General features: G+C 37.7%; 1 protein-coding gene across 1 annotated transcript in view; it reads left to right on the top strand.

Annotated features, from left to right (window-relative positions):
• The window catches only part of unc13ba (unc-13 homolog Ba (C. elegans)), a 56686-nt gene that overhangs the window by 6315 nt on the left and 25599 nt on the right, over positions 1-24772 (top strand). Inside the window, exons 7-23 of the mRNA XM_016288314.1 lie at positions 318-392; positions 2339-2558; positions 2927-3154; positions 3364-3505; positions 5883-6052; positions 7110-7225; positions 7812-7975; positions 13855-14005; positions 15416-15484; positions 17115-17204; positions 17573-17713; positions 18386-18579; positions 18662-18747; positions 20903-20938; positions 22127-22168; positions 22975-23101; positions 23360-23456. Of these exons, the coding sequence (XP_016143800.1) occupies positions 318-392; positions 2339-2558; positions 2927-3154; positions 3364-3505; positions 5883-6052; positions 7110-7225; positions 7812-7975; positions 13855-14005; positions 15416-15484; positions 17115-17204; positions 17573-17713; positions 18386-18579; positions 18662-18747; positions 20903-20938; positions 22127-22168; positions 22975-23101; positions 23360-23456 (2148 nt within the window). The remainder of the gene's footprint in view (positions 1-317; positions 393-2338; positions 2559-2926; positions 3155-3363; positions 3506-5882; positions 6053-7109; positions 7226-7811; positions 7976-13854; positions 14006-15415; positions 15485-17114; positions 17205-17572; positions 17714-18385; positions 18580-18661; positions 18748-20902; positions 20939-22126; positions 22169-22974; positions 23102-23359; positions 23457-24772) is intronic.

The raw sequence follows: 24772 nt of genomic DNA, 5'->3' as shown, positions 1-24772 counted from the left end.
CTTTAGCTATGTAACAACCACTGAGAGTTCAGCATGATGTATCAACGGTCTATCTAGGCTGGTTTTTGTCTGTTGTTGGTACCATTCTTTTTATTATTTACAAAGTTAGGTATGAAATGCTAAAAGCTATTTAATTAGACATGGTGCCCTTAATGGCAGGACAAGCATAGAACAACATTTACCAGGTGTTTAAGGAAACATTAAAGGCAGTTTTGCTAAACCAACTGGGAGAGCACAAAATGGTATAATGAGTACTACTATTACTAATTGTTAATAATTAGGCACATGTTCATATTCAACCTTTGCTCCCCTCGCAGTCTCTTGTGCAGTCCAGGAAAGCAGGGATCTCTCATGCATTAGCTGCACGCTCTTCACTGAAGGACGAAGAACTGGTAGGAGATGCAAAATACAAGAACATCTGTTGTCTTTCTGCTTCTCACTTTATTAAGTTGTTTATGTTGTAGCAAGAGTAGCGACAGAGCTTTTCTTCTGCATTGTGAAATACATTTGAGTGAAACAATTATCAAAAAAAGTATAAATGTAGTGCATGACTTGGTTCTATCATTGGTTGTTGATTGGATAAATGGTAAATGATTGGGAAAATCCAGCATACGTTACTAGAGGGAAGACAAAAATTAAAAGAAAGATGTGCATGGATGAACTGTTCACAAGATACAATTAAAAACAGAGAGGGTGTATTTTATGCCGACTTTCATGAAATTGCAAAAAGGAGTAAAAAACGTTTTCTACTCACTGAAAAGCCATGATTGACATCATTGATGATCAATGCCATGTGGTCACATGTTTTGTAACCCGTAACATGTGACATTTTGAATATAGTTTTCAGTAAATAATGATCTGCATTGTGTCATATGTCTTCATTAAAAAGTACTCACTAGGAAAATAAATAACTTTTAAAAATTAAAAGAAAGAATTATGTCTTTTAGCAGACTTTCAAAAGTAATACACAGTAGCACACCAATCAGTTTATAGCTTTATTACATTAACAGTGCTTTTTTTATTTTTATAGCTTGACAGCATCGGTCTTCTTTTAATTTCATTGCATGGCATTGTGTTTTTCGTGTTGGGATGATAATAGAGTAATTGTTGACATAATTCTAGTTAAAATGTCTTCTATCAAAATGTAAAGGTACCCTTCAAAATGCTTTGGATTGATGAATGATTTTGAAACATTTTTTCAAAAAATAAAAAAAGATGTATGCCATCTACACTTTATGCAGATAAAGATGTGAGGTGGCTTTCATTTGGTCATCGGTTGACACCTGTCTGCCCACTTCCATAACTACACCTACAACATAAACCAGGACCAGAATTTATAAAGAGCATCTTTGTTCTCTTACCTTTTTGTACTCTTACCTTTTTACTTCTCAATGCTTTTTCCTATTTTCTGTTTGAACCATTCTTAAAGGGGTCATCATATGCTACATGCACTTTTACATGTTGTTTGAACTGAAATGTGCGTTGGCAGTGTGTGTACACAACCACCCTATAATGATAAAAATCCACCCAGTGTTTTTTTTTATCTACTAAAATCTTTACCCCTTTCTCAAATTGAGCCGATCTCAGATGCCAGACAGGCCCCTCCCACGATTTGTTTGATTGACAGTAGCGTTTCAGCACAGACTGGACTGGTGTCTTACCTTAGCTCCGCCCTGACTGAGCTGTCATCAGTCCGCCATTGTTTCACCGCCGGAGCAGATGTAGAAAAGAATGACTCCTGAGCGATTGAGGTGTTCTGTTGTTGGATGTAATAATGAACATAGCAGTCGTTTGTTTTTGAAGGGAATGCGCCTCCGATCTATGTAAATGCATCTATGTTCGCGCGAATCAGTCGTGATCCAGCTTCACCTACAGAAGTGAGTATAAGGTTTTTTAATGAATCTTTGCAAATCGCCTTTCCTAATAATGTGATAACTAGCAAGTTTCACGATGAATGCAGCTAAAGTAAACAGTCCCTCAGAGAGCGGCTCGGAAGAGAGGGGCGGGGTCAGCAGAGCTCATTAACATTTAAAGGAAAATGCTACAAAACTGCGTGATCTGAAAAGAGCTGTTTCTGACAGGGTAAAAAACGTGTTTTTTAAACTACCATTGAGAAATTTTAACCAAACTATGTTGCAGACTTATCATTAAGACCCTAAAGAATCATATCAACTTGTGGAAAATGGGCATCCGATGACCCCTTTAACTACTTCATGATGTTTAATTTCAACATGTCCTACATGTGATCTGGGGTTTGTTTTGAAATGTCGTCTTCAGGGTTGCGTCTAGGGCCCGTTTCTGGCAGAAACTATTTTCAGTGTATTTTCTCTCTCTGTAGAAGAATCACGTGTACAAGAAGACCCTCCAGGCTCTGATTTACCCTATTTCTTGCACGACACCCCATAACTTTGAAGTGTGGACGGCCACCACGCCTACCTACTGCTACGAGTGTGAGGGCTTGTTGTGGGGCATCGCGCGGCAGGGCATGCGCTGCTCAGAGTGTGGAGTCAAATGCCACGAAAAATGCCAGGAGCTTCTCAACGCAGACTGTTTACAGAGTGAGTCACCAACCAAATACAGAAAAACAAGCAACAACAAAACAATTCTTACTTTAGTGTTCATACAACAATTGTTTTGGCAATATCCCTTATGAATGTTACATCTGTGCCATTGAGAAATGCTTTTTTAATGAAAGTAACCAATTCAATGAGGAGAAAGCATGTAAAAATGAGTAAGAAATATTTAAGATGATGCACTATGCAATTTATGAAATATATGCCAAAAATGCGAAAGGGTACGAATGTAAAATAGAAACCATTTCGCTCGTGCAGTATACAGTATTTGTCATGTTTTTGATCCCTTTGTTTATTGCATGTTTTATTTTGCGATTAAATTATATCATTAAACACTTCTCTACAATTGCTAGGAGCTGCTGAGAAGAGCTCCAAAACAGGAGCAGAGGACAGAACCCAGCATATCATATCGGCCATGAAGGACCGCATGAAGATCCGAGAGAGGAACAAGCCTGAAATCTTTGAAATTATAAGGCTTGTGTTCACTGTGACTAAACTAAACCATGCTCAGCAGATGAAGGCCATCAAACAGACTGTGCTTGACGGAACATCAAAATGGTCTGCCAAAATCTCCATCACTGGTACGGAAGCAGGGACAGCTGTTATTGCTCTGATACCTTTCAGTAATCTAAATTGTCAAGGAATGGTTGTATAAATGCAGATTTCTAATAGAGCTTTTAATAATATGCACTGTGCCTGCATTGGAATACATTTTTCCAATTTTTTTTTTTTTTTTTACTGACTGTGGGTTGATCTTACAAGAGTCTGTGCGTTCATGTGTGTTTTCCAGTGGTGAGCGCTCAGGGCCTGCAGGCTAAAGACAGAACTGGTTCCAGTGATCCGTATGTGACCGTTCAGGTTGGCAAGACTAAGAAGAGAACCAAAACCATCTACGGTAACCTTAACCCTGTGTGGGAGGAGACGTTCAGCTTGTGAGTCTTATACAATATTTTCTGTTCTCTTTGTTCTTTTGGAATCCTGTCTTTTATCTGCTGTGTTCTTATTCTCATGTAATCAGGAAAGCATTGCTTAGGTGTTGTTATATGTCATCACCCTTGTCTCAGATATTTCTCCAAAGGTTTCTTAGGAGAAGTAAAAATAGAAACAAGAGTATAGAGCTGTAAAATAACCTTGAATAGCATAGCTCAGGTAATTTGGTTGGTATTGGGATCTCTGACATTTGTTTACAGACTTTGGTATTTTGGAAAATCTGATCACAGTTTGTTTGATTGTTGAGATGTCTTTTCAAACCCCACAGGACATACGTGAAATTGCAGGAGACTTCAGCAAAAGTGTCTATTTGCTCTCCATGTTCTCATATTGCAGGCTAGGAGAAATAATTAGGTATTAATATAAGATTTTAAAGAGACCTCAATGGCAAGTTTTCTGTGCTACAGGCTTGTAAGTCAAAGTCAAGTCAAAGTTTTTAATTTGTACAGGGTACAGTGTACTAAGTCCAATGAAATTCTTACATGGGGAGCTTTCTTGCAGAACTAAGGCTACGTATACACGACAACAATGTAGTCAAAAATGGAAACGTTTTCCTCTTGCGCTTTAAAAAAGTTTCGCGTATACACGACAACGTTTTGAAAACGATTCGCTTTTACACACATCCGCAAAAACGGCCAAAAACGCTGTATTACGTATGCCAGGCCAGTAGTTGGCGCTGTCACCTTGTTAATAAACAGTACCTGTAGGGAATTGACGATTATATGTTTTATATGATGCATCTCCGCTCTTGGTTGTAATATTGGTGAAGTAAATCCACACTTTGCTGAAGAAGCGTTAGCAAACTCTTGAGCAGCAACAACAGTACCATGTACTCTGCCATTGTTGTGTAGGTTTGTTCGCGCCTGTCTTTAAAATCGACACGTACTGCGCATGTCTACATACCTAACACGTACTACGCACGCTCATGACGTCACCGTTTTCAAAGATTCCCGTTTTGGGTGTTTACACGGAAACGGCAACAGTGGCATTTTTAAAAACTTGCACTTTGAAACCCGTTTTCAAAAATTATGCGTTTTCAGTCCCCAAAACGCCGCTGTCGTGTAAACGAACAGGCAAAACGCATAAAAAGTTTCCCTGTTTTTGGCTGAAAACGTCATGTAAACGGCCCCTCAGACAACAACACTAATTTGTAAAGTATGCACTACTTTTAAAGAGTGTTATACAGGAAGAAAGTACTGCATTGCATTACATTTTACCAATAATCAAATATGACTTAATACAACAGATAAGAAGCAATAATCTTTAAAATAAACTATAAAATAATCTAAAAAAGATCCTGTGCGTTCCTGTGATATTGGCGTGGTTAAGCAGTGTTGTAAGACAAAACTGCATGAGCACTCCCTTAACCACGGTAATGTTGTGCCTTACCTTTATTTAATAACCTGTTGTTTTATAAAAGCAATAACATATTTTCAAGGATATTTTCAAGAATGTTGGTAACCAAACAGTTGCTGGTAGCCATTAACTTCCATAATTTAAAAAAATATATACTATGGAAGTCAGTGGCTACCAACAACTTTTGGTTGTTTGGTTACCGATAGAAGAAAGAAATTCATACAGGTTTGGAGCAATTGAAGATGAGTAAATGATGACACAAATTTCATTTTTGGGTGAACTATACCTTTAAAATTGGTTTTTAAATGTGACCCTGGACCACAAAACCAGTCATAAGGGTCAATTTTTCAAAATTGAGATTTATACATCATCTGAAAGCTGAATAAATAAGCTTTCCATTGATGTATGGTTTGTTAGGATAGAACAATATTTGGAAACTATATGAAATCTTGAATCTGAGGGTGCAAAAAAAATCTAAATATTGAGAAAATCGCCTTTAAAGTTGTCCAAATGGAGTTCTTAGCAATGCATATACTAATCAAAAATTAAGTTTTAATATATTTACGGTAGGAAATTTACAAAATATCTTCATGGAACATGATCTTTATCCTAATGATTTTTGGCATAAAAGAAAAATCGATAATTTTGACCCATACAATGTTTTTTTGGCTGTTACTACAAATATACCCAAGTGACTTAAAACTGCTTTTGTGCTCCAGGGTCACAAATGAAAATGAGCAAATGCTTAGTTTATTGAATACATTTGTTTTTAATAACAATCACAGTAAATGATTCTTACAAGTAATACAGTTAAGTTCATTAACATAACTGTACACTGTTTACAGTTGTCAAAAAATATAGCAACTTGTGTTAATATTGATTAGTTGTTAACTTTGTTGAAATCACAGCTCTCTTTTATGAAGCAGCTGCGATTTGTTCACAAATTTACCTTTTCCTCGCTAGTGAGTGCCACAATTCATCTGACCGCATTAAACTGCGTGTGTGGGATGAAGATGACGATATAAAGTCTCGTGTGAAGCAGCGTCTGAAGAGGGAATCTGATGACTTTTTGGGTCAGAGCATTATTGAGGTCCGAACCCTCAGCGGAGAGATGGATGTCTGGTACAACCTTGGTAAGTTCCTCTCCTTCTATGTATGTTTCATTGTGGGGTGTTATTGACATTTTTTTTAAATGATCTTTTTTTATTCGCTGGGGCATTGAAAGTACTGTAGCACTCCTGATATAAAGCTGTACAGGCATGATGTCAATTTGTAGACAAACTTGAAGTCTAATTTGCTGTGGGTTCCCTCTGGAATTTTGAAAAGGTGTTATGTTTTGTTCTACAAAAGAAATTACACGCTGTTACATCTCAAACAGGAATTTTGAAACCTTCATGTGCTTTAATGCAAGTTGTTACAAAAATGAAAGCTGAAGTTGCTCCAGAAGGGCTAATGAAGACCTTATTTTTCTCATAAATCTAAAACTGATATTTGAAAAACCCATTAGAAATTCTCAAGGGAACCCATGACTAGACAGTGGTAATTTTCTTAAGAGATTTAGAACTACAAACTGAATGGCTCCATTGTATGTCACACTAGAAATTAAACCATCTGTCTGTTTAAGTGTTGCAGTTGCCGTGCAGGTTATAAATGTTCTATGCCTAAAATATGAACTGTGATTTGTAATAATAATAATAATATATATATATATATTATTTAATATTCTTAATGTTTTAATAAGCCTGATCCCATAAAAATCTTATAATGGAATGATTTGCATGCATTTAGATCAAAGATAAGATTTTAACTGTGAAATATGGCAAATTTAGCTTTAGCTGTTCATAAAAACTTGCATAATGAATTAAATATGTCGAACATTGGCGCTGGACCTTTTACAGTCAGTCAGATGGTCTACAGCCACACGGCTGCTTCTCTCATTGCATAATAATGTTACAGAACATATGGTTTCTAAAACAATACATTGTTTCTGATGGAAATATTCAGTAAAATCTTGAGTTTAATGTCTTTACATTTGAATATACTGTTTGTTTTCTCTTGAAAAAAAGTTGATTAAATGTTACTGCATCTACTACTATACTTGGATCAAGGACCATTACGAGATGCGATAAATGAAGAATTGTCTTTCATATCAGATATGTAATGGCCATGTGTTATCTCTAACTTTTGCAGAAAAACGCACAGACAAGTCAGCGGTATCAGGGGCCATCAGACTGCAGATAAGTGTGGAAATTAAAGGGGAAGAGAAGGTGGCCCCTTATCATGCTCAGTACACATGTTTGCATGAGGTAAACCCACTACACACACCACTTTGAATTCTTGTTAGATGACAAATGTCTGTGTACACTATTGTGCAAATAATGTGGGGTTAAGTATAAAAAAAAAGTACTTTTATTCAGCGTGGATGCATTAAATTTTTCAAAAGTGACCAATAGTTTTGAACTATTCATCGAAGAATGTATCATGGTTTCCACAACAGCACAACTGTTTACAACATTGAAAATAATGCAAAATACTAAGCAGCAAACCAGCATATTAGAATGATTTCTGAAGGATCGGGTGACATTTAAGACTGGAGTAATGATGCTGAAAATTCAGCTTTGCATCACAGGAATGAATGACATTTTAAAATATAATAAAGCACTAAATATAATTAAATTGCAATTATTTTGTACAATTTTAACTGAAGTTTGCATCAAACAAATGCAGCCTTGGTAAGAATAAGGCTGTGAAAATATTACAAATCGTACTAAAATCTGATCCTACATAAATCGTATCTAATAAATTTACTGTATGCTTGAAAGCAAACAACGCACAATCATTTCTATTGCAAAGCACATCACTGAGCCTCTTTCTCCCTCTCTTTTTTTGTAGATTTTTTTTCACTTTGTGACAGACAGTGAAGGACAAGGTGTGGTGAAGTTGCCCACGGCACGAGGAGATGATGCCTGGAAGGTCTACTTTGATGAGGTTGCTCAGGATATTGTAGACGAATTTGCCATGCGCTACGGAATAGAATCCATCTATCAGGCCATGACGTAAGCCCTGGAGCATTTTGTCTGTATTCTGACAGTCCTTTGCTGTCGATAGGAAACATCTGCTGGTAGCATTGTGTAACCACATCAATGCCCATCAATAATCAGTCAGGCTTAAAGGGGTCATATGATGCGATTTCAAGTTTTCCTTTCTCTTTGGAGTGTTACAAGCTGTTTGTGGATCTGTAAAGTTGCAAAGACTAAAGTCTCAAACCCAAAGAGATATTCTTTATAAAAGTTAAGACTGGTCCACGCCCTCCTAAAATGCCTCGTTTAAACACGCTACTAACATGTCTACATCACTGTGTGGGAAGATTTGCATAACGCCACCCAAATGTTCACGCAAAGAAGGCATAACTTTGATTCTCGCTGTAGTGTTGTTGCTGCCGCCGCTGCCATGCCGTGGAAACGCTGTGTGTTTCGTTGTGAAAGCGAAACTACTTTGTTTGGTCTTCCAAAAGAGGACACGACTAGAAATCAGTGGTTAAGTTGTATTTACAACACTGTTCCAGAACAGTTCAACCCAAATATCCAGATGTGTGCAGCACATTTTACAGAGGACGAGGACTGTTTCCTGGGTCCTACAATTCCAGTGAATTCAGTTCCCCTGTTTCCCCTTCGGTACGCATGCTGACCCTATACAGCAGGGTTCCTCAAATCTTACCCTGGAGGTCCAATGCGCTGCAGAGTTTAGCTCCAACCCTGATCAAACTCAGCTACCGGTGATTTTCTAATGATCCTGAAGACATTGATTAGCATGCTCAGGTGTGTTTGATTAGGGTTAGAGCTAAACTCTGCAGGAAAGTGGATCTCGTGGGCCAGATTTGAGGATCCCTGCTATACAGTCTATGATGCTGACAAATAATGCTGACTCACAGCCTGTAAGTATGTTTTCATATTTAAAGGATTTGCCACTGATGAATCAAACACGAGTTTTGAGCAGTGTAGAGTAGTGCTTGTTGTTTGTGGTTTTCCGATCACAAATGCAGACATGGTTTTATGTTTACGTGGCGCGATGCAACACGTAAAAAGACAGTATAAGTCATTATAATCAGTAATTATGTCCCCACTGGATGCAACAAATGCCTCGTTTATAATGAGTTTTATTGGTTTTGTCTCGTCGCTCCGGCCGGACACGGCATCACAGTATGGTGAGGGGCGTAACATTTCCATCACACGCTTGAGGTATTCGGCCAATCACAACGCACTGGATAGCTGGCCAATCACAGCACACCTCGCTTTTCAGAAGGATGAGCTTTGTAAAAATTTACGCGTTTCAGAAAGGCGGGGCATAGAGGAGAAACAATAATGTACAGTATGTGGAAAATAATGTTTTTTTAACCTTAAACCACATAAACACATTTCATTACACCAAATACACAAAATAATGTTATTTTTTAGCAACGTCATATGACCCCTTTAAGACCTATTAATCCTATTAAACATATTAATCCTGATTAGGTATTTCAATGGTGGGAATGTAGTAATTACTCAGCCTCGTGTCGTTCCAAACCCGTAAGACTTTTGTTCATCTTTGGAACACACATTAAGATATTTTTGATGAAATCCGAGAGCTTTCTGACCCTGCATAGACAGCAACGGAACTACCACGTTCAAGACCCAGAAAGGTACAAATGCGCGTCGAAGACTGACACGGAAGAGAAGAAATTGTTGAATAAAGTCTTTTTTTTTTGGCTTTTGTTTGCACATAAAAATTATTCACGTAGTGCAGTGTTACTCATTGCGCGGCTCGCCAAGCTTTACTTTGTGGCTCGCATGGCAGTAAATAATACAATGATATGATCATGCAGTCAATACAGATATTTCATAAAAACATTAAAAACAAGCAGGGCTATAACATAACCCATTAAAAAAACTCACACCATGTCTACACCGGACGTGAGTGGCGCGATCCAACAAAAGACAATAGAACCCAGTGATGTTGTCTACACTGGATGCGGCGCCATGCAATGCGACATGATCCCCATCAGTAAACTGATGCCTCGTTCTATTTATGACGAACTGTACTGACACTACGTTCAAATGATTTGCAACTGTCGCTTTGTCTCGTCAAGTGTAGACAGACTTTTAGCGCAGCAGGGCACGGCACGACAACTGTCACGTCCGGTGTAGACACGGTCAGACAGTGTCTGCTCTATTATAAATAATTTGTATATATTTTTTAAAAATACCTAAACCAGCGGCATTACAAGATGGAAATATAGAATAGAAAAGATATTTACATTTGCTCTGTCCTACGTCCATGACTGACTCACTGCGGAGTTGCCAGTTTTAATCTTAACCGCTGTTAATGCTGAATGTGCACTTGGATGGTTAGATACATGATGGGCTAGCATAAAAAATAAAATAACTTAAGGTCTTTCCAGCATTAAGGTAATTCTGCTTTTTTTTCTTTTATAATCTTGTCTCAGTTACAAATCTGACTGGTAAATGATAAAGAATGATAGCCCCTTTTGTATTGCATTGCATTGCATATGACAGATTGATAAAAAGACATGCTATTTATGACTGGATGTAATTTTTTATACTTCGCGGTAAAAGTGGCTCTCCGATTGACTTTGCCCTATCAGTGCGGCTCCCATGAAAAAAATAGTGAAGACCACTGACGTAGTGTAATAAAATTACGGTTGAACCACTGATGTCAGGCATAACTTTGATTCTCGCTGTAGTGTTGTTGCTGCCGCCGCTGCCATGCCGTGGAAACGCTGTGTGTTTCGTTGTGAAAGCGAAACTACTTTGTTTGGTCTTCCAAAAGAGGACACGACTAGAAATCAGTGGTTAAGTTGTATTTACAACACTGTTCCAGAACAGTTCAACCCAAATATCCAGATGTGTGCAGCACATTTTACAGAGGACGAGGACTGTTTCCTGGGTCCTACAATTCCAGTGAATTCAGTTCCCCTGTTTCCCCTTCGGTACGCATGCTGACCCTATACAGCAGGGTTCCTCAAATCTTACCCTGGAGGTCCAATGCGCTGCAGAGTTTAGCTCCAACCCTGATCAAACTCAGCTACCGGTGATTTTCTAATGATCCTGAAGACATTGATTAGCATGCTCAGGTGTGTTTGATTAGGGTTAGAGCTAAACTCTGCAGGAAAGTGGATCTCGTGGGCCAGATTTGAGGATCCCTGCTATACAGTCTATGATGCTGACAAATAATGCTGACTCACAGCCTGTAAGTATGTTTTCATATTTAAAGGATTTGCCACTGATGAATCAAACACGAGTTTTGAGCAGTGTAGAGTAGTGCTTGTTGTTTGTGGTTTTCCGATCACAAATGCAGACATGGTTTTATGTTTACGTGGCGCGATGCAACACGTAAAAAGACAGTATAAGTCATTATAATCAGTAATTATGTCCCCACTGGATGCAACAAATGCCTCGTTTATAATGAGTTTTATTGGTTTTGTCTCGTCGCTCCGGCCGGACACGGCATCACAGTATGGTGAGGGGCGTAACATTTCCATCACACGCTTGAGGTATTCGGCCAATCACAACGCACTGGATAGCTGGCCAATCACAGCACACCTCGCTTTTCAGAAGGATGAGCTTTGTAAAAATTTACGCGTTTCAGAAAGGCGGGGCATAGAGGAGAAACAATAATGTACAGTATGTGGAAAATAATGTTTTTTTAACCTTAAACCACATAAACACATTTCATTACACCAAATACACAAAATAATGTTATTTTTTAGCAACGTCATATGACCCCTTTAAGACCTATTAATCCTATTAAACATATTAATCCTGATTAGGTATTTCAATGGTGGGAATGTAGTAATTACTCAGCCTCGTGTCGTTCCAAACCCGTAAGACTTTTGTTCATCTTTGGAACACACATTAAGATATTTTTGATGAAATCCGAGAGCTTTCTGACCCTGCATAGACAGCAACGGAACTACCACGTTCAAGACCCAGAAAGGTACAAATGCGCGTCGAAGACTGACACGGAAGAGAAGAAATTGTTGAATAAAGTCTTTTTTTTTTGGCTTTTGTTTGCACATAAAAATTATTCACGTAGTGCAGTGTTACTCATTGCGCGGCTCGCCAAGCTTTACTTTGTGGCTCGCATGGCAGTAAATAATACAATGATATGATCATGCAGTCAATACAGATATTTCATAAAAACATTAAAAACAAGCAGGGCTATAACATAACCCATTAAAAAAACTCACACCATGTCTACACCGGACGTGAGTGGCGCGATCCAACAAAAGACAATAGAACCCAGTGATGTTGTCTACACTGGATGCGGCGCCATGCAATGCGACATGATCCCCATCAGTAAACTGATGCCTCGTTCTATTTATGACGAACTGTACTGACACTACGTTCAAATGATTTGCAACTGTCGCTTTGTCTCGTCAAGTGTAGACAGACTTTTAGCGCAGCAGGGCACGGCACGACAACTGTCACGTCCGGTGTAGACACGGTCAGCCAGGGTCTGCTCTATTATCAATAATTTGTATATATTTTTTAAAAATACCTAAACCAGCGGCATTACAAGATGGAAATATAGAATAGAAAAGATATTTACATTTGCTCTGTCCTACGTCCATGACTGACTCACTGCGGAGTTGCCAGTTTTAATCTTAACCGCTCTTAATGCTGAATGTGCACTTGGATGGTTAGATACATGATGGGCTAGCATAAAAAATAAAATAACTTAAGGTCTTTCCAGCATTAAGGTAATTCTGCTTTTTTTTCTTTTATAATCTTGTCTCAGTTACAAATCTGACTGGTAAATGATAAAGAATGATAGCCCCTTTTGTATTGCATTGCATTGCATATGACAGATTGATAAAAAGACATGCTATTTATGACTGGATGTAATTTTTTATACTTCGCGGTAAAAGTGGCTCTCCGATTGACTTTGCCCTATCAGTGCGGCTCCCATGAAAAAAATAGTGAAGACCACTGACGTAGTGTAATAAAATTACGGTTGAACCACTGATGTCACATAGACCATTTTAATGATATCCTTACTATGTTTTTGGGCCTTGAATGTGGTAGTTGAATTGCTGTCTATGCAGGGTCGGAAAGCTCTCAGATTTCATTCAAAATATCTTAATTTGTGTTCTGAAGATGAATGAAGGTCTTATGGGCTTGGAACAACATGAGCATATAATGACAGAATGTTCATTTTTGGGTGAACTATCCCTTTAATTATAAATAATTAGGATTAATAAATCGATACTAACCTAGACTTCTGTCTATTCAATATTGGGACTTGTTTTAGTGAGAGGCAGTGAATCACAATAGAAGGATTGACTTGTTGTTTATGAGATGAGAAGTACTCATATTTATTAAAGGAAAAGAATATCAGATATTTAAAAGTGACATTTACTATTATTACATAACTGTGCAACGGTTAAGTAATAATAGTAAATGTCACTTTTTTTTTTTATAATAAAAGCATGCTCAGTTTCTTACTGGATGTCTGTCTGTCCACCGATTTCATTCAAAATATCTTAATTTGTGTTCTGAAGATGAATGAAGGTCTTATGGGCTTGGAACAACATGAGCATATAATGACAGAATGTTCATTTTTGGGTGAACTATCCCTTTAATTATAAATAATTAGGATTAATAAATCGATACTAACCTAGACTTCTGTCTATTCAATATTGGGACTTGTTTTAGTGAGAGGCAGTGAATCACAATAGAAGGATTGACTTGTTGTTTATGAGATGAGAAGTACTCATATTTATTAAACGAAAAGAATATCAGATATTTAAAAGTGACATTTACTATTATTACATAACTGTGCAACGGTTAAGTAATAATAGTAAATGTCACTGTTTTTTTTATAATAAAAGCATGCTCAGTTTCTTACTGGATGTCTGTCTGTCCACCTGTAGGCATTTTGCATGTCTTTCCCATAAATACATGCTGCCTGGTGTTCCTGCGGTAATGAGCACACTCCTGGCCAACATCAACGCATTCTACGCTCATCCCACCTCAGTCACCAACGTCTCCGCCTGTGACCGCTTCACTGCCTCCAACTTTAGGGTAATGCTAACTTAGCATCACACACAGCCAATATAGCCTGACCGAAGGACAGTTTAGGGTTTGATTATTCCCTGGGTCCATCAACATCAATGCTTTTGTATAAATGTGCAAAAGAAATTCATTATTTTATTCAATAAGCATACATAAAGTGACAGTAAAGAAACATGTTGTCATAAAAGATTTCTATTTGAAATAATTGTTCAAATAAATTATTTTCAACTTTGTATTCATGAAAGCATCTAGAAAAAATGTGTCACCATTTCCTCAAAACTGTTTTCAGCATTGGTAATATAAGAAATGTGTCTTCAGCACCAAATCAGCACATTAGAATGATTTCTGAGGGATCATGTGACCCTGAAGGCTGGAGTAATGACCGCTGAAACCACAGGAATGAATTATATTAATAATAATATATTAAAATAGACGCAATAGTCATAGATTAATATTAAATAATGATCAAATATATTTTATTATATGTACTGTTCTTCAAAAATATTTTAGTTTTTTTTAATCATTGAATGTAAAATATGATAACATTTAAAAATTCGATCAAACCTAAACTTTTGAACAGTAGTCTGAGATGCTGAGTAGTTTAATGATACTGATGCGTAGTGGAACGATATAATCTGAAAAATCCCCATAGCTAATGTGCGCACTAATTGATTATCTGTCTTGAACATGCAAACACAGAAAAGCGGAGTGATACACACATTGAAAAGTCCTAGTGCTGTTGGACTAAATGTCAGCACTTTTGGAATGTTGCTCAGCCATATTCAAAGACCGGAAATACCTGTTGTGTAAGATATAATGTCACATTTGATCACAGAGTGATAGTGAGTTTGATTGTTATAATCAGAGTCACATAAAACCTTTGATCCCAAATGCACTGAGGCTCTCATACGACACAGCTGAAGATGCTATCGTGCCATCTCATCCTATCAAAGCATAAATACAGCTGCTTGGATTTGTGCACAGTACAAACTCTCACATCCCCTCCTTTTCCTGTACTGGACCCTTCTTCTGTAGGAGTCTTGCTCATACTAGGATTTTGAAAAGATACAGCATGGTGAATAACTGAGACCTCGTCAGTGTCCCTGAACCTTTGAATCCCTTTCAGGTTTTCTCATTGCCATCAGACGGATTTATCCAAAAGCCTGTCTGTGGTGTGTTTGTACAGTATGTTTTTGTTCGTGTGTGTATGTGTGTCCACGCTCTGTGTCCTTGGCTCAAGGTCTAGATACCATTCAAAGTGAGACTGGTGTCAGAGAAACACATCTTGTGGGGCTAGTTTTTGCTTACTCCATAACTAAATCATACTTTGCCTTTCAAAACACAGAAAGAAACTGCCAATCCTTTTTTGTTTGTTACATTTTATTCACCACTGACTCATGTCTCTCTCTGTTAATGCAGAAAGATCGCTTTGTTAGACTGCTGGATCAGCTCCATAACTCTCTCCGAATTGACCTGTCAACATACAGAGTAAGTATTCATCATGTTCATTACCATAACCTAATCTACAGGCACAGTTTATGCAGTCTAGGATGGTGTGGTGTACAACAAATTACAGCTTAGTTGGAAAATGACACACATTAAAAAATATTTTGCTTACACATGTTGTTATTTAGCGTCGTTTTGTTCTTTTTTTGCCATCCCATTTTATTCTTTGTTGTCATACTGCATCTTATATTTCTCAAGGTCTTCACTGAAACTGTTGTCTCCTTGGTAAACTTTTGAAGAGGTTTTTTATTAGGGGGCAGAGGTGTAGGCGGTTATTTATTTATTTTAATACTGATAGATCTTTAGTCATTATTAAGTCATTAATCTTTAAAACGTTTCATTATTATTTTATAATCACCAGAATCAGAAAGAGCTTTATTGCCAAGTATATTTGCACATACAAGGAATTTGTTTTGGTGACAAAAGAAGCTTCCAGTACACAGAGAAACACCAACATACAGATAATAAAAAATAAAGATATGTGAGTAAAATCCAGCGTAGCGTTAGTTCTAGCAGGTCACGTTAGTCAAACTCGCATCAGCGGACTCTCAGCTGATCCCCATCTAGCTATAGGAATACGACACCTATCTAAGCATTCATATATAAGGTCCTCAGTACTATCAGCAGTTTTCACATTGCTCAATAGCCAATTACCCTCCTCCATCCCCAGCTCCTCCTCTGTCAGTCAGGATTCAGCCTTCTGATTATCCTTTGATTCAGACTAATTCTAAAATGTGTAGGCTACATAAAATTATTGAACTTTAATGATATCTGCAATACATTTATGTTAGTTCTGTTTACCCTGGGGGGGTTATCGCTGCTCTCCCTGCTCTCATCCATGCTAGGCTGCATGGATGCACAGGGAGTTCTTGCCCAGAACAGAACCATACCGCCAATCCAAACTGTATGCTAATTGTCAATCATTCCTGACAGAAATACACATATGTGTCGATATATGTAAATTAACAAAATAGACAATTTGTATGTACAGGTGTTCTGTCCATCCATCCATTCTTCAAGCCACTTGTCCTCTGTAGGGTCACAGGGATGCTGGAGCCTTGGGCTAGCATCTCGGGCAGCATATTTTACTTTATTATTATTATTATTATTAATGGATTTTTATGGTTTAACATTGAAAGTGGGGTCATGGAAAAGAGTAAAACAATGCAATTCACGCATAATGGGCATTTTTGCAAAATGTTTGAATGTGACCTTCATGTAACAAAGTGGAAAAAAGAAAATCAAACTTTGAATAAAAAAATTATAAAATGTTTGTTTTATGCACAAATCATGATTCGCCAATCAGTTTACATATTTACATTTATTTATTTATTTAGAATTATGCGTTTCAGAACAATGTTCATTATAGTGCATTCTGAGATGCAGCTGATCACAGTCAGGTCAATATATATGTTTTTCCACTGGTTCTGAGACTGCCTAGCATGTATACATTTTATAAAGATTTATAGACTTGATCAGTAAACATTGTGCGTGTGCATATATAAGTGATGCGTTGTTTGTTACTTCTCAAGTATCCATTTTACCAATGTCATATTGTGCTTCTCACTCAAGCTACCTGTGATCTTCATTCTGTTCCTCCTTTGATCTCCAGAATAATTTCCCAGCCAGCAGTAAACCACGTCTAGCAGATCTCAAATCCACAGTGGATTTGCTGACCAGCATTACATTCTTCAGACTGAAGGTAAGATAACGTACCTATAAATCAGATCAAGCAACAGCATGCTGTAGAGCCCTTCTTGTTGTTTTATACAGGGATGTAGGTCTTATTTGTAATACATATATTGAGTGACAGATCCTATAGAGATGAGTAATTCAATTGTGTTTCATATATTCTTGAGTAAACGCTCCGTCATTTCTGTCTGCCTGAGTTCATACAGTAGAAGAGGATAATAGAAGGTTTGAGACGAAGATTGATTTCTTTGTGCTGTAAGAGAGAGGCTTTTGTGCGGGCTTTCATAACGGAGATTAGTCACTATTGATTTGTTAGCGGGTGTTACATTGTTTTTATATAGATGTATTCGTGTCTTCTCTGGCGCCCCCTGTGTCCAGGTTCTGGAACTGCAGTCTCCCCCGCGTGCCGCCCATGTGGTCAGGGACTGTGTGAAAGCGTGCCTCAACTCCACATATGAGTACATCTTTAACAACTGCCAAGAGCTGTACAACAGACAGTTCCAGCCGGCCGCAGAGCCTGTGAGTAAATACATTCGTGTCATGCACAGGTGTATGTTTGCATACACACAGATGGGATGCGTACGCTTGTGTTTGACAGTAAGTTTGGATATCTCTGTTTAGATGATGCCATTATCAGAGGTTGAATTTCTTATGGGTAATACCAGCATTTCAACATGGGACATCAGCCTGAAATTAGTAATATTTTATAGAATTGATCTGTTACCATAGAGACCACATTTGTTCATAAAGGTCAGGCTCATGAATCATCAGTACAATTCTGAGTTTCTTTCATAGACTTTTATATCTGTCTGTCTGTCTATCATTTTATCTGTGTTTTTCTGTCACTTTTATGCCATTCTGTTGTTTTATGTCGTTCTATCTGTCATTTTGTCATTCTATGTTGTTTTTTATCTGTCATTCTATCTATTTCTTTCTATATCTATGTTTTTCTGTATCTATTTGCTGTTAATTCATTATTTTAACTGTTGTTTTGTCTGACTGTCATTCTGTCTAATGTTCTGTCATTTTGTCTGACACTTTGTTGTTCCTTCTCTTGTTTTGTCTGTTATTTTATCTGTTGTTCTATCTACCTGTTTATCGATCTTTATCTGTCCATCTATCTATTGTTCTTTCGTTCTATCATTCTAATATCTTTTGCTCTGTCGTATCATGCGATTGTTTATACAACAGAAACCACAAGAAAAGAAAGAGGGAGAAGAGGGTGAAGAAGAGGAAGACAAGAAGGATGAGAAGGAGGAGGAGAATGCTGCTGTTGAGGAGCCAGGACCAAGCATACAGAATTTGGACTTCTGGCCCAAACTCATCACCTTAATAGTTTCCATCATAGAGGAGGACAGGAACTCCTACAGCTCGATCATAAATCAGTCAGTCACTGCACAGATACACACACAATATGGCACGCAGACACACTGAGCTGTTATGTTTGACCTGGTGTGTCCTGTGCAGGTTTCCTCAGGAGCTGAATGTGGGGCATGTCAGTGCTGAGGTCATGTGGACACTCTTTGCTCAGGACATGAAGTATGCACTGGAAGGTATGAAGAAATATACATTTATATGTATGGGAAGCATGTGTGCCCTCAAAGGGGTCATGAACTGAGAAACCAAAATCCCCTTGATCTTTTGACATATAAGAGTTCATTGTACTATAAAAACATTCTTTAAATTTTAGAACTCAAAATGTTCCCTTTAGTCTAAAAACAGCTTATATTGAAGGCAGTCTGCCAAAACGACCGACTGTGGAATGTATGACTATATGATGTAATAGTTTGGCTAAACACCGCCTCCACAGAAGATCTACATCACTGACTGTGTTTAGCCCCACCCACCGATTCACGCATATATTGTAAATAACGAGAGGAAAACACAGGTCTACGCAGAAATTAAATGATAAAGAATGCTCCAACGACAACAGGACGCTGGAAAATCACAGTCTTTGCATCGCCTTCCTTCTGATCCCAACATTAGGAAAAAGTGGATGAACTTTAAAGGATGTCAACATATTCTGTTATACCAAATACACAAAATAATGATCTTTAAAAAAGCATCATATGACCCCTTTAATGAAGTTCCAGACCACGTCAGTAAGAACTTGTTCCTTTGTTCATTCATTTTATCGTGGATTCCTTTACAAACAAAGCACAATTTGACTGGGATTTTTAGAAAGATTGAAACAAAAGATGATGCTGTTCCGACTATATTGGATCAACACACACGTGTGAGTAAGTGTTTTTATTAAGTGATCGCTATTGCTTTGTCTGTTATATATGTTTGATATGTTCTGAGTATTTATGCGTTTTTAACCTAAATCACAGCAGCGTCCATCTGTAAAGCATGTAGGCTGTCAAACATACACAACTGTTAGCCAATCGCATCTGTGGGCATTTACTTCCGCGTCTACAATCCAATGGAGCGTTCTGATGAGGGGGGTAAAAATAGCCTATTACTTCTAAATGATGTAAAAATCTTGATAACATTGTAAGTGGACCTCAGAGAACAGTACAAAATAATAAAGAAGGCAGTTCATGACCCCTTTGATGTGTGTCTGGTTTCACTTCAAATTGATTTGAGATTACTCCTAACATCATTCCATCTTTCCTTTTTATCTATCTGTCTTTGTCTTCAGTTCTTAATCATATCGTCTACAAGAGAGAGAGAGAGAGAGAGAGAGAGAGGGAGAGAGTGAGAGACAGGGTCACATCACAGTGGAGTCAGCTGTCTTAACCGTGGCTTGTGTACTGCAAACACATACCAGCTTCATCACTGTGTCTGTCACGAGACTCTGTTCCCCTTTCGGGCTCTGTCTTTACATTTATTTTGAAAGATGAAGCTCGCGATTATGGTAAGGGGCGTTACATTTCTGACGAGTGCTTGCGGTGTTCAGCCAATCACAATGCACTGGGTCAGCTGGCCAATCAGAGCAGACTGCGCTTGTCAGAAGGAGGGACTTTGTAGAAAACGAAGTGTTTGAGAGAGGCGGGGCATAGAGGACCTACAATAATGTACAGTATTTGAAAAATAATGTGTTTTTTGAACATTAAAGGATGTCAACATATTCTGTTATACCAAATACACAAAATAATGATCTTTAAAAAAGCATCATATGACCCCTTTAATGAAGTTCCAGACCACGTCAGTAAGAACTTGTTCCTTTGTTCATTCATTTTATCGTGGATTCCTTTACAAACAAAGCACAATTTGACTGGGATTTTTAGAAAGATTGAAACAAAAGATGATGCTGTTCCGACTATATTGGATCAACACACACGTGTGAGTAAGTGTTTTTATTAAGTGATCGCTATTGCTTTGTCTGTTATATATGTTTGATATGTTCTGAGTATTTATGCGTTTTTAACCTAAATCACAGCAGCGTCCATCTGTAAAGCATGTAGGCTGTCAAACATACACAACTGTTAGCCAATCGCATCTGTGGGCATTTACTTCCGCGTCTACAATCCAATGGAGCGTTCTGATGAGGGGGGTAAAACCAGGACAGAAAATAGCCTATTACTTCTAAATGATGTAAAAATCTTGATAACATTGTAAGTGGACCTCAGAGAACAGTACAAAATAATAAAAAAGGCAGTTCATGACCCCTTTGATGTGTGTCTGTGTTCACTTCAAATTGATTTGAGATTACTCCTAACATCATTCCATCTTTCCTTTTTATCTATCTGTCTTTGTCTTCAGTTCTTAATCATATCGTCTACAAACACTGGAAGAATGGTAAAGGTCATAATGCTATATAAGGCCTTTTGAAGTCATGAGAGTGTGAACTTGGGCATACGTTTCTTGTTATAGATGCAAGATAAATACACCACTCTGTTGCACGCTAAGTAATGTGTTCCCTCAAAGGAGGCATAATAAAGCAATAAGCCCCAAGAAGCCGTGGTTTACAGTGAATTTATAACAGCTAAGGTGCGTTGTTCACGACGTGATGCGGAGTGCCTAAAACCCCCTTAACTGTTATAAATTCACTGTAAACCACAGCTTCACGGGGCTTATTGCTTTTATAAAATGGTTATTCCATATATGTAGTAAGGTTTCACAAAATAAAACAGAGCAAGTCAAGTGTAATGATTTACATTATTTTATTAATAAAAACGGTATTCTTCCACCAAACAATGTAGTTCCTCAGAAACAGTTGTGGTTCCAACAAAGCGGTTGCAGAGCAACACACAGAAGTAAACAAAGGTGTGTGTTTGTAGTGTAATTTACAACAGCTTCGAACGCGGCTCAACCAATCAGAATCAAGGACCGGAACTCTCCGTTTTATAATGTACCTTTGAGAAGTAATGTGAATTTGCACTTGAAATGAGTTGTGATTCCAACATATTAGGCACTGCCTCCTTAACAGCTTCTATAGCTTTGATACCAAGTGGAATGTTAGTAGAGTTAAGTTGATCAAGTACAACATCTACCCTACATCCTCCTTACTACCTCGCCACAATTATGTGGGCCAAATTACTGAGTGTTGAATAATAAATATGGCCGGTGTTGTGTTAATGTGCTCATTCTTGTGACTATGCACATGATCGACTTGTTTTTGCAGTTAAGTTTTAATAATTTTCAGTGTGGGCAGGGGAGGGAGCTTTGCATTGTTAAGGTTTCATTTCAAAAGAGCAAAGCAAATCTTGTTTTCGATGATAAAACCCCTTTAAAGGTTCAAAGCACTCTTTTTGGTCTCGAGTCCTCACTCTCTCATTGCTACAGCAGAGTTAGAGAATAGAACCCCCTGGTTTCCTTTTAGATCCTCCAAGTAAACTAGAGTTAGACTCCTCATTGGAAAAAATGATCTTTTCCTTTTGATGCCAGCATCCTTTTCTTTTGAAACCACATCTTTCATTGCACACCTGTACTTTTTTTCTGTTCTTCATCTCTTCATTCTCTCCTGCCTTGTTTTCTTGATTTTAGCACCTGCCACATTCCATATTCGCAGACTTGATTTTTATGCTGGTAAGACATACTGTATGGTTAAGCCTCTGTGAGAGTTTATGTGTGCACATGTAACACTACTGTTCAGAAACGTTTGCGGCGTGGTAAGATTTTTTCATGCATTTGAAGAAAGTCTCCCCAAGGCTGCATTTAATTTATCACAATTAAATGTAAAATAAAAATCTATTCCTGTTATGTTAAAACTGAATTTTTAGCAGCCATTTCTTTTTATTTTTTATTATTGTATTTTTTTTGTTTACTTTTTATGGTCGATTTTTTTTATTAGCAAATTAATTATTATTATTATTAGTGTTGAAAACAGTTGTGCAGCTTAATATTTTATTAGCAACTTTATTATTATTATTATTATTAGTGTTGAAAACAGTTGTGCAGCTTAATATTTTTGTGGAAACCATTATACATTTTTACATTGGGAATGTAATTCTGAATATAAAATTCAAAAGAACAGGCATTTATTTGAAATCGATTCTTTTTTTGAAACAATGTGTAATCCTTTATGGTCACTTTTGATCAATTCAATGCATCCTTGCTAAATAAAAGTATTAATTTATATATATATTTTTTAAATCATACAGCCTTCAAACTTCTGAATCGTAGTGTGTGTGTAAAATGCATTTTTAATCATTAGCCTCTGTGAGTGAGTACAGCTAGGGACTTTCAGATAGAATAATCAGTTCATTCTTGGTTTATAGCTTGTTGAATAATACATTTGTTGAAGCCGAAGGTGAGTAAATGTTTACTGGGTTAAATTCGTGACAAGGTAAGATGAAATTAAATCCGTCGACTCACGCTTGTTGTTTCCCCAGAGCATGAGAAGCTGAGGTTGTGTAAAAGTGCGGACTACATGAATCTGCATTTCAAAGTCAAATGGCTCTACAACGAATACGTCCATGACCTGCCCGCCTTCTCCGACACCGTCCCAGAGTACCCATCGTGAGTCACGCTCTTCCAGAGCATCTTTAGCTACACCTTTCTCTCTTTTCTTCAAATAACCTGCAGTTTGTTCTTCTTTTGAGTAGTTTAATGTTCTCACTCACACACTGTCATCACCTACAGTCTCAAATCGACTGGGACCCTAGTTGATGCTTTCCTCTGTTGTTTAAATGCTCTTGACCACTTGCTGCTTCACTGCCCCCCTGCTTTATTCCTCCTCCTGTTTCTCTACATTTCTTTTTCATTTCCCATCTGTAGGTGGTTTCTGCCATTTGTTCTCCAGTGGCTGGCTGAGAATGAGGAAGTGTCGATGGAGTTTATGCATGGAGCCCTTGAGAGGGATAAAAGAGAGGGGGTATGGTTCAGAAACTGGTGTATAACCTTTCTGTGTGGTCCGCTGTCTTATATATGACTTCTTCGCTCTTGGTCTACCAGGCTTTAAAACAAGCCTTGTCAAACAAAATTGCTGCTTGCTGTCTACTATCTGTTAGAGGGATGATTTTTCTTCAAATGGCTAAATGTTTTATTTTAGTTATGTAAAGGGCCTTTTTGAGAAATGCTTTCTACAATGCGTTCATCATTTATTTATTTCTATATTGTATAAAATACAATAAATAGTTCAAAATTTGTCAAATTTAAAGGGGTCATATGATGCGATTTCAAGTTTTTCTTTCTCCCCCTGCTTTATTCCTCCTCCTGTTTCTCTATATTTTGTTTTCATTTCCCATCTGTAGGTGGTTTCTGCCATTTGTTCTCCAGTGGCTGGCTGAGAATGAGGAAGTGTCGATGGAGTTTATGCATGGAGCCCTTGAGAGGGATAAAAGAGAGGGGGTATGGTTCAGAAACTGCTGTATAACCTTTCTGTGTGGTCCGCTGTCTTATATATGACTTCTTCGCTCTTGGTCTACCAGGCTTTAAAACAAGCCTTGTCAAACAAAATTGCTGCTTGCTGTCTACTATCTGTTAGAGGGATGATTTTTCTTCAAATGGCTAAATGTTTTATTTTAGTTATGTAAAGGGCCTTTTTGAGAAATGCTTTCTACAATGCGTTCATCATTTATTTATTTCTATATTGTATAAAATACAATAAATAGTTAAAAATTTGTCAAATTTAAAGGGGTCATATGATGCGATTTCAAGTTTTCCTTTCTCTTTGGAGTGTCACAAGCTCTTGGTGCATAAAGAAGATCTGTAAAGTTGCAAAGACTAAAGTCTCAAATCCAAAGAGATATTCTTTGTAAAAGTTAAGAGTCAGGCACGCCCCCCTAAAACGGCTCGTTCTAACACGCCCCCACATGTCTACGTCACTATGTGGAAATATTAGCATACTGCCGCCCAAATGTGCACGCAAAGAAAGAAGGCGTGGTTTCAAGAACAGCAGTTAGTGTTGAAGCAGCAAGTCAGGGAGACCCTGTGTGTTTCAGTGCGAAAGCAAAAGCACTTTATTTGGCCTTCCGGAAGTAGATGCAATTAGGAATCATTGGTTAAGATTTATTTACAACAGAACAGCACAACCCAGATGTTCGAATTTGTGCAACGCATTTTATGGACGACAGTTTTTTTGAACCTAGAAGAGTACAAAGGCTGGCTGTGCACAAAGGTTATTTCTAAAAAAAAAAAAAAAAGGGTAAATTCCGACTTTGCTATGACAATCTGGCGCTTCTGAATCAG

This window comes from Sinocyclocheilus grahami, unplaced genomic scaffold, assembly GCF_001515645.1.
Source record: "Sinocyclocheilus grahami isolate Dianchi unplaced genomic scaffold, SAMN03320097.WGS_v1.1 scaffold230.1, whole genome shotgun sequence".
Taxonomy (NCBI): Eukaryota; Metazoa; Chordata; class Actinopteri; order Cypriniformes; family Cyprinidae; genus Sinocyclocheilus; species Sinocyclocheilus grahami.
Note: the sequence above shows the minus strand (reverse complement) of the source record. Positions and strands in the feature narration are given on the sequence as shown.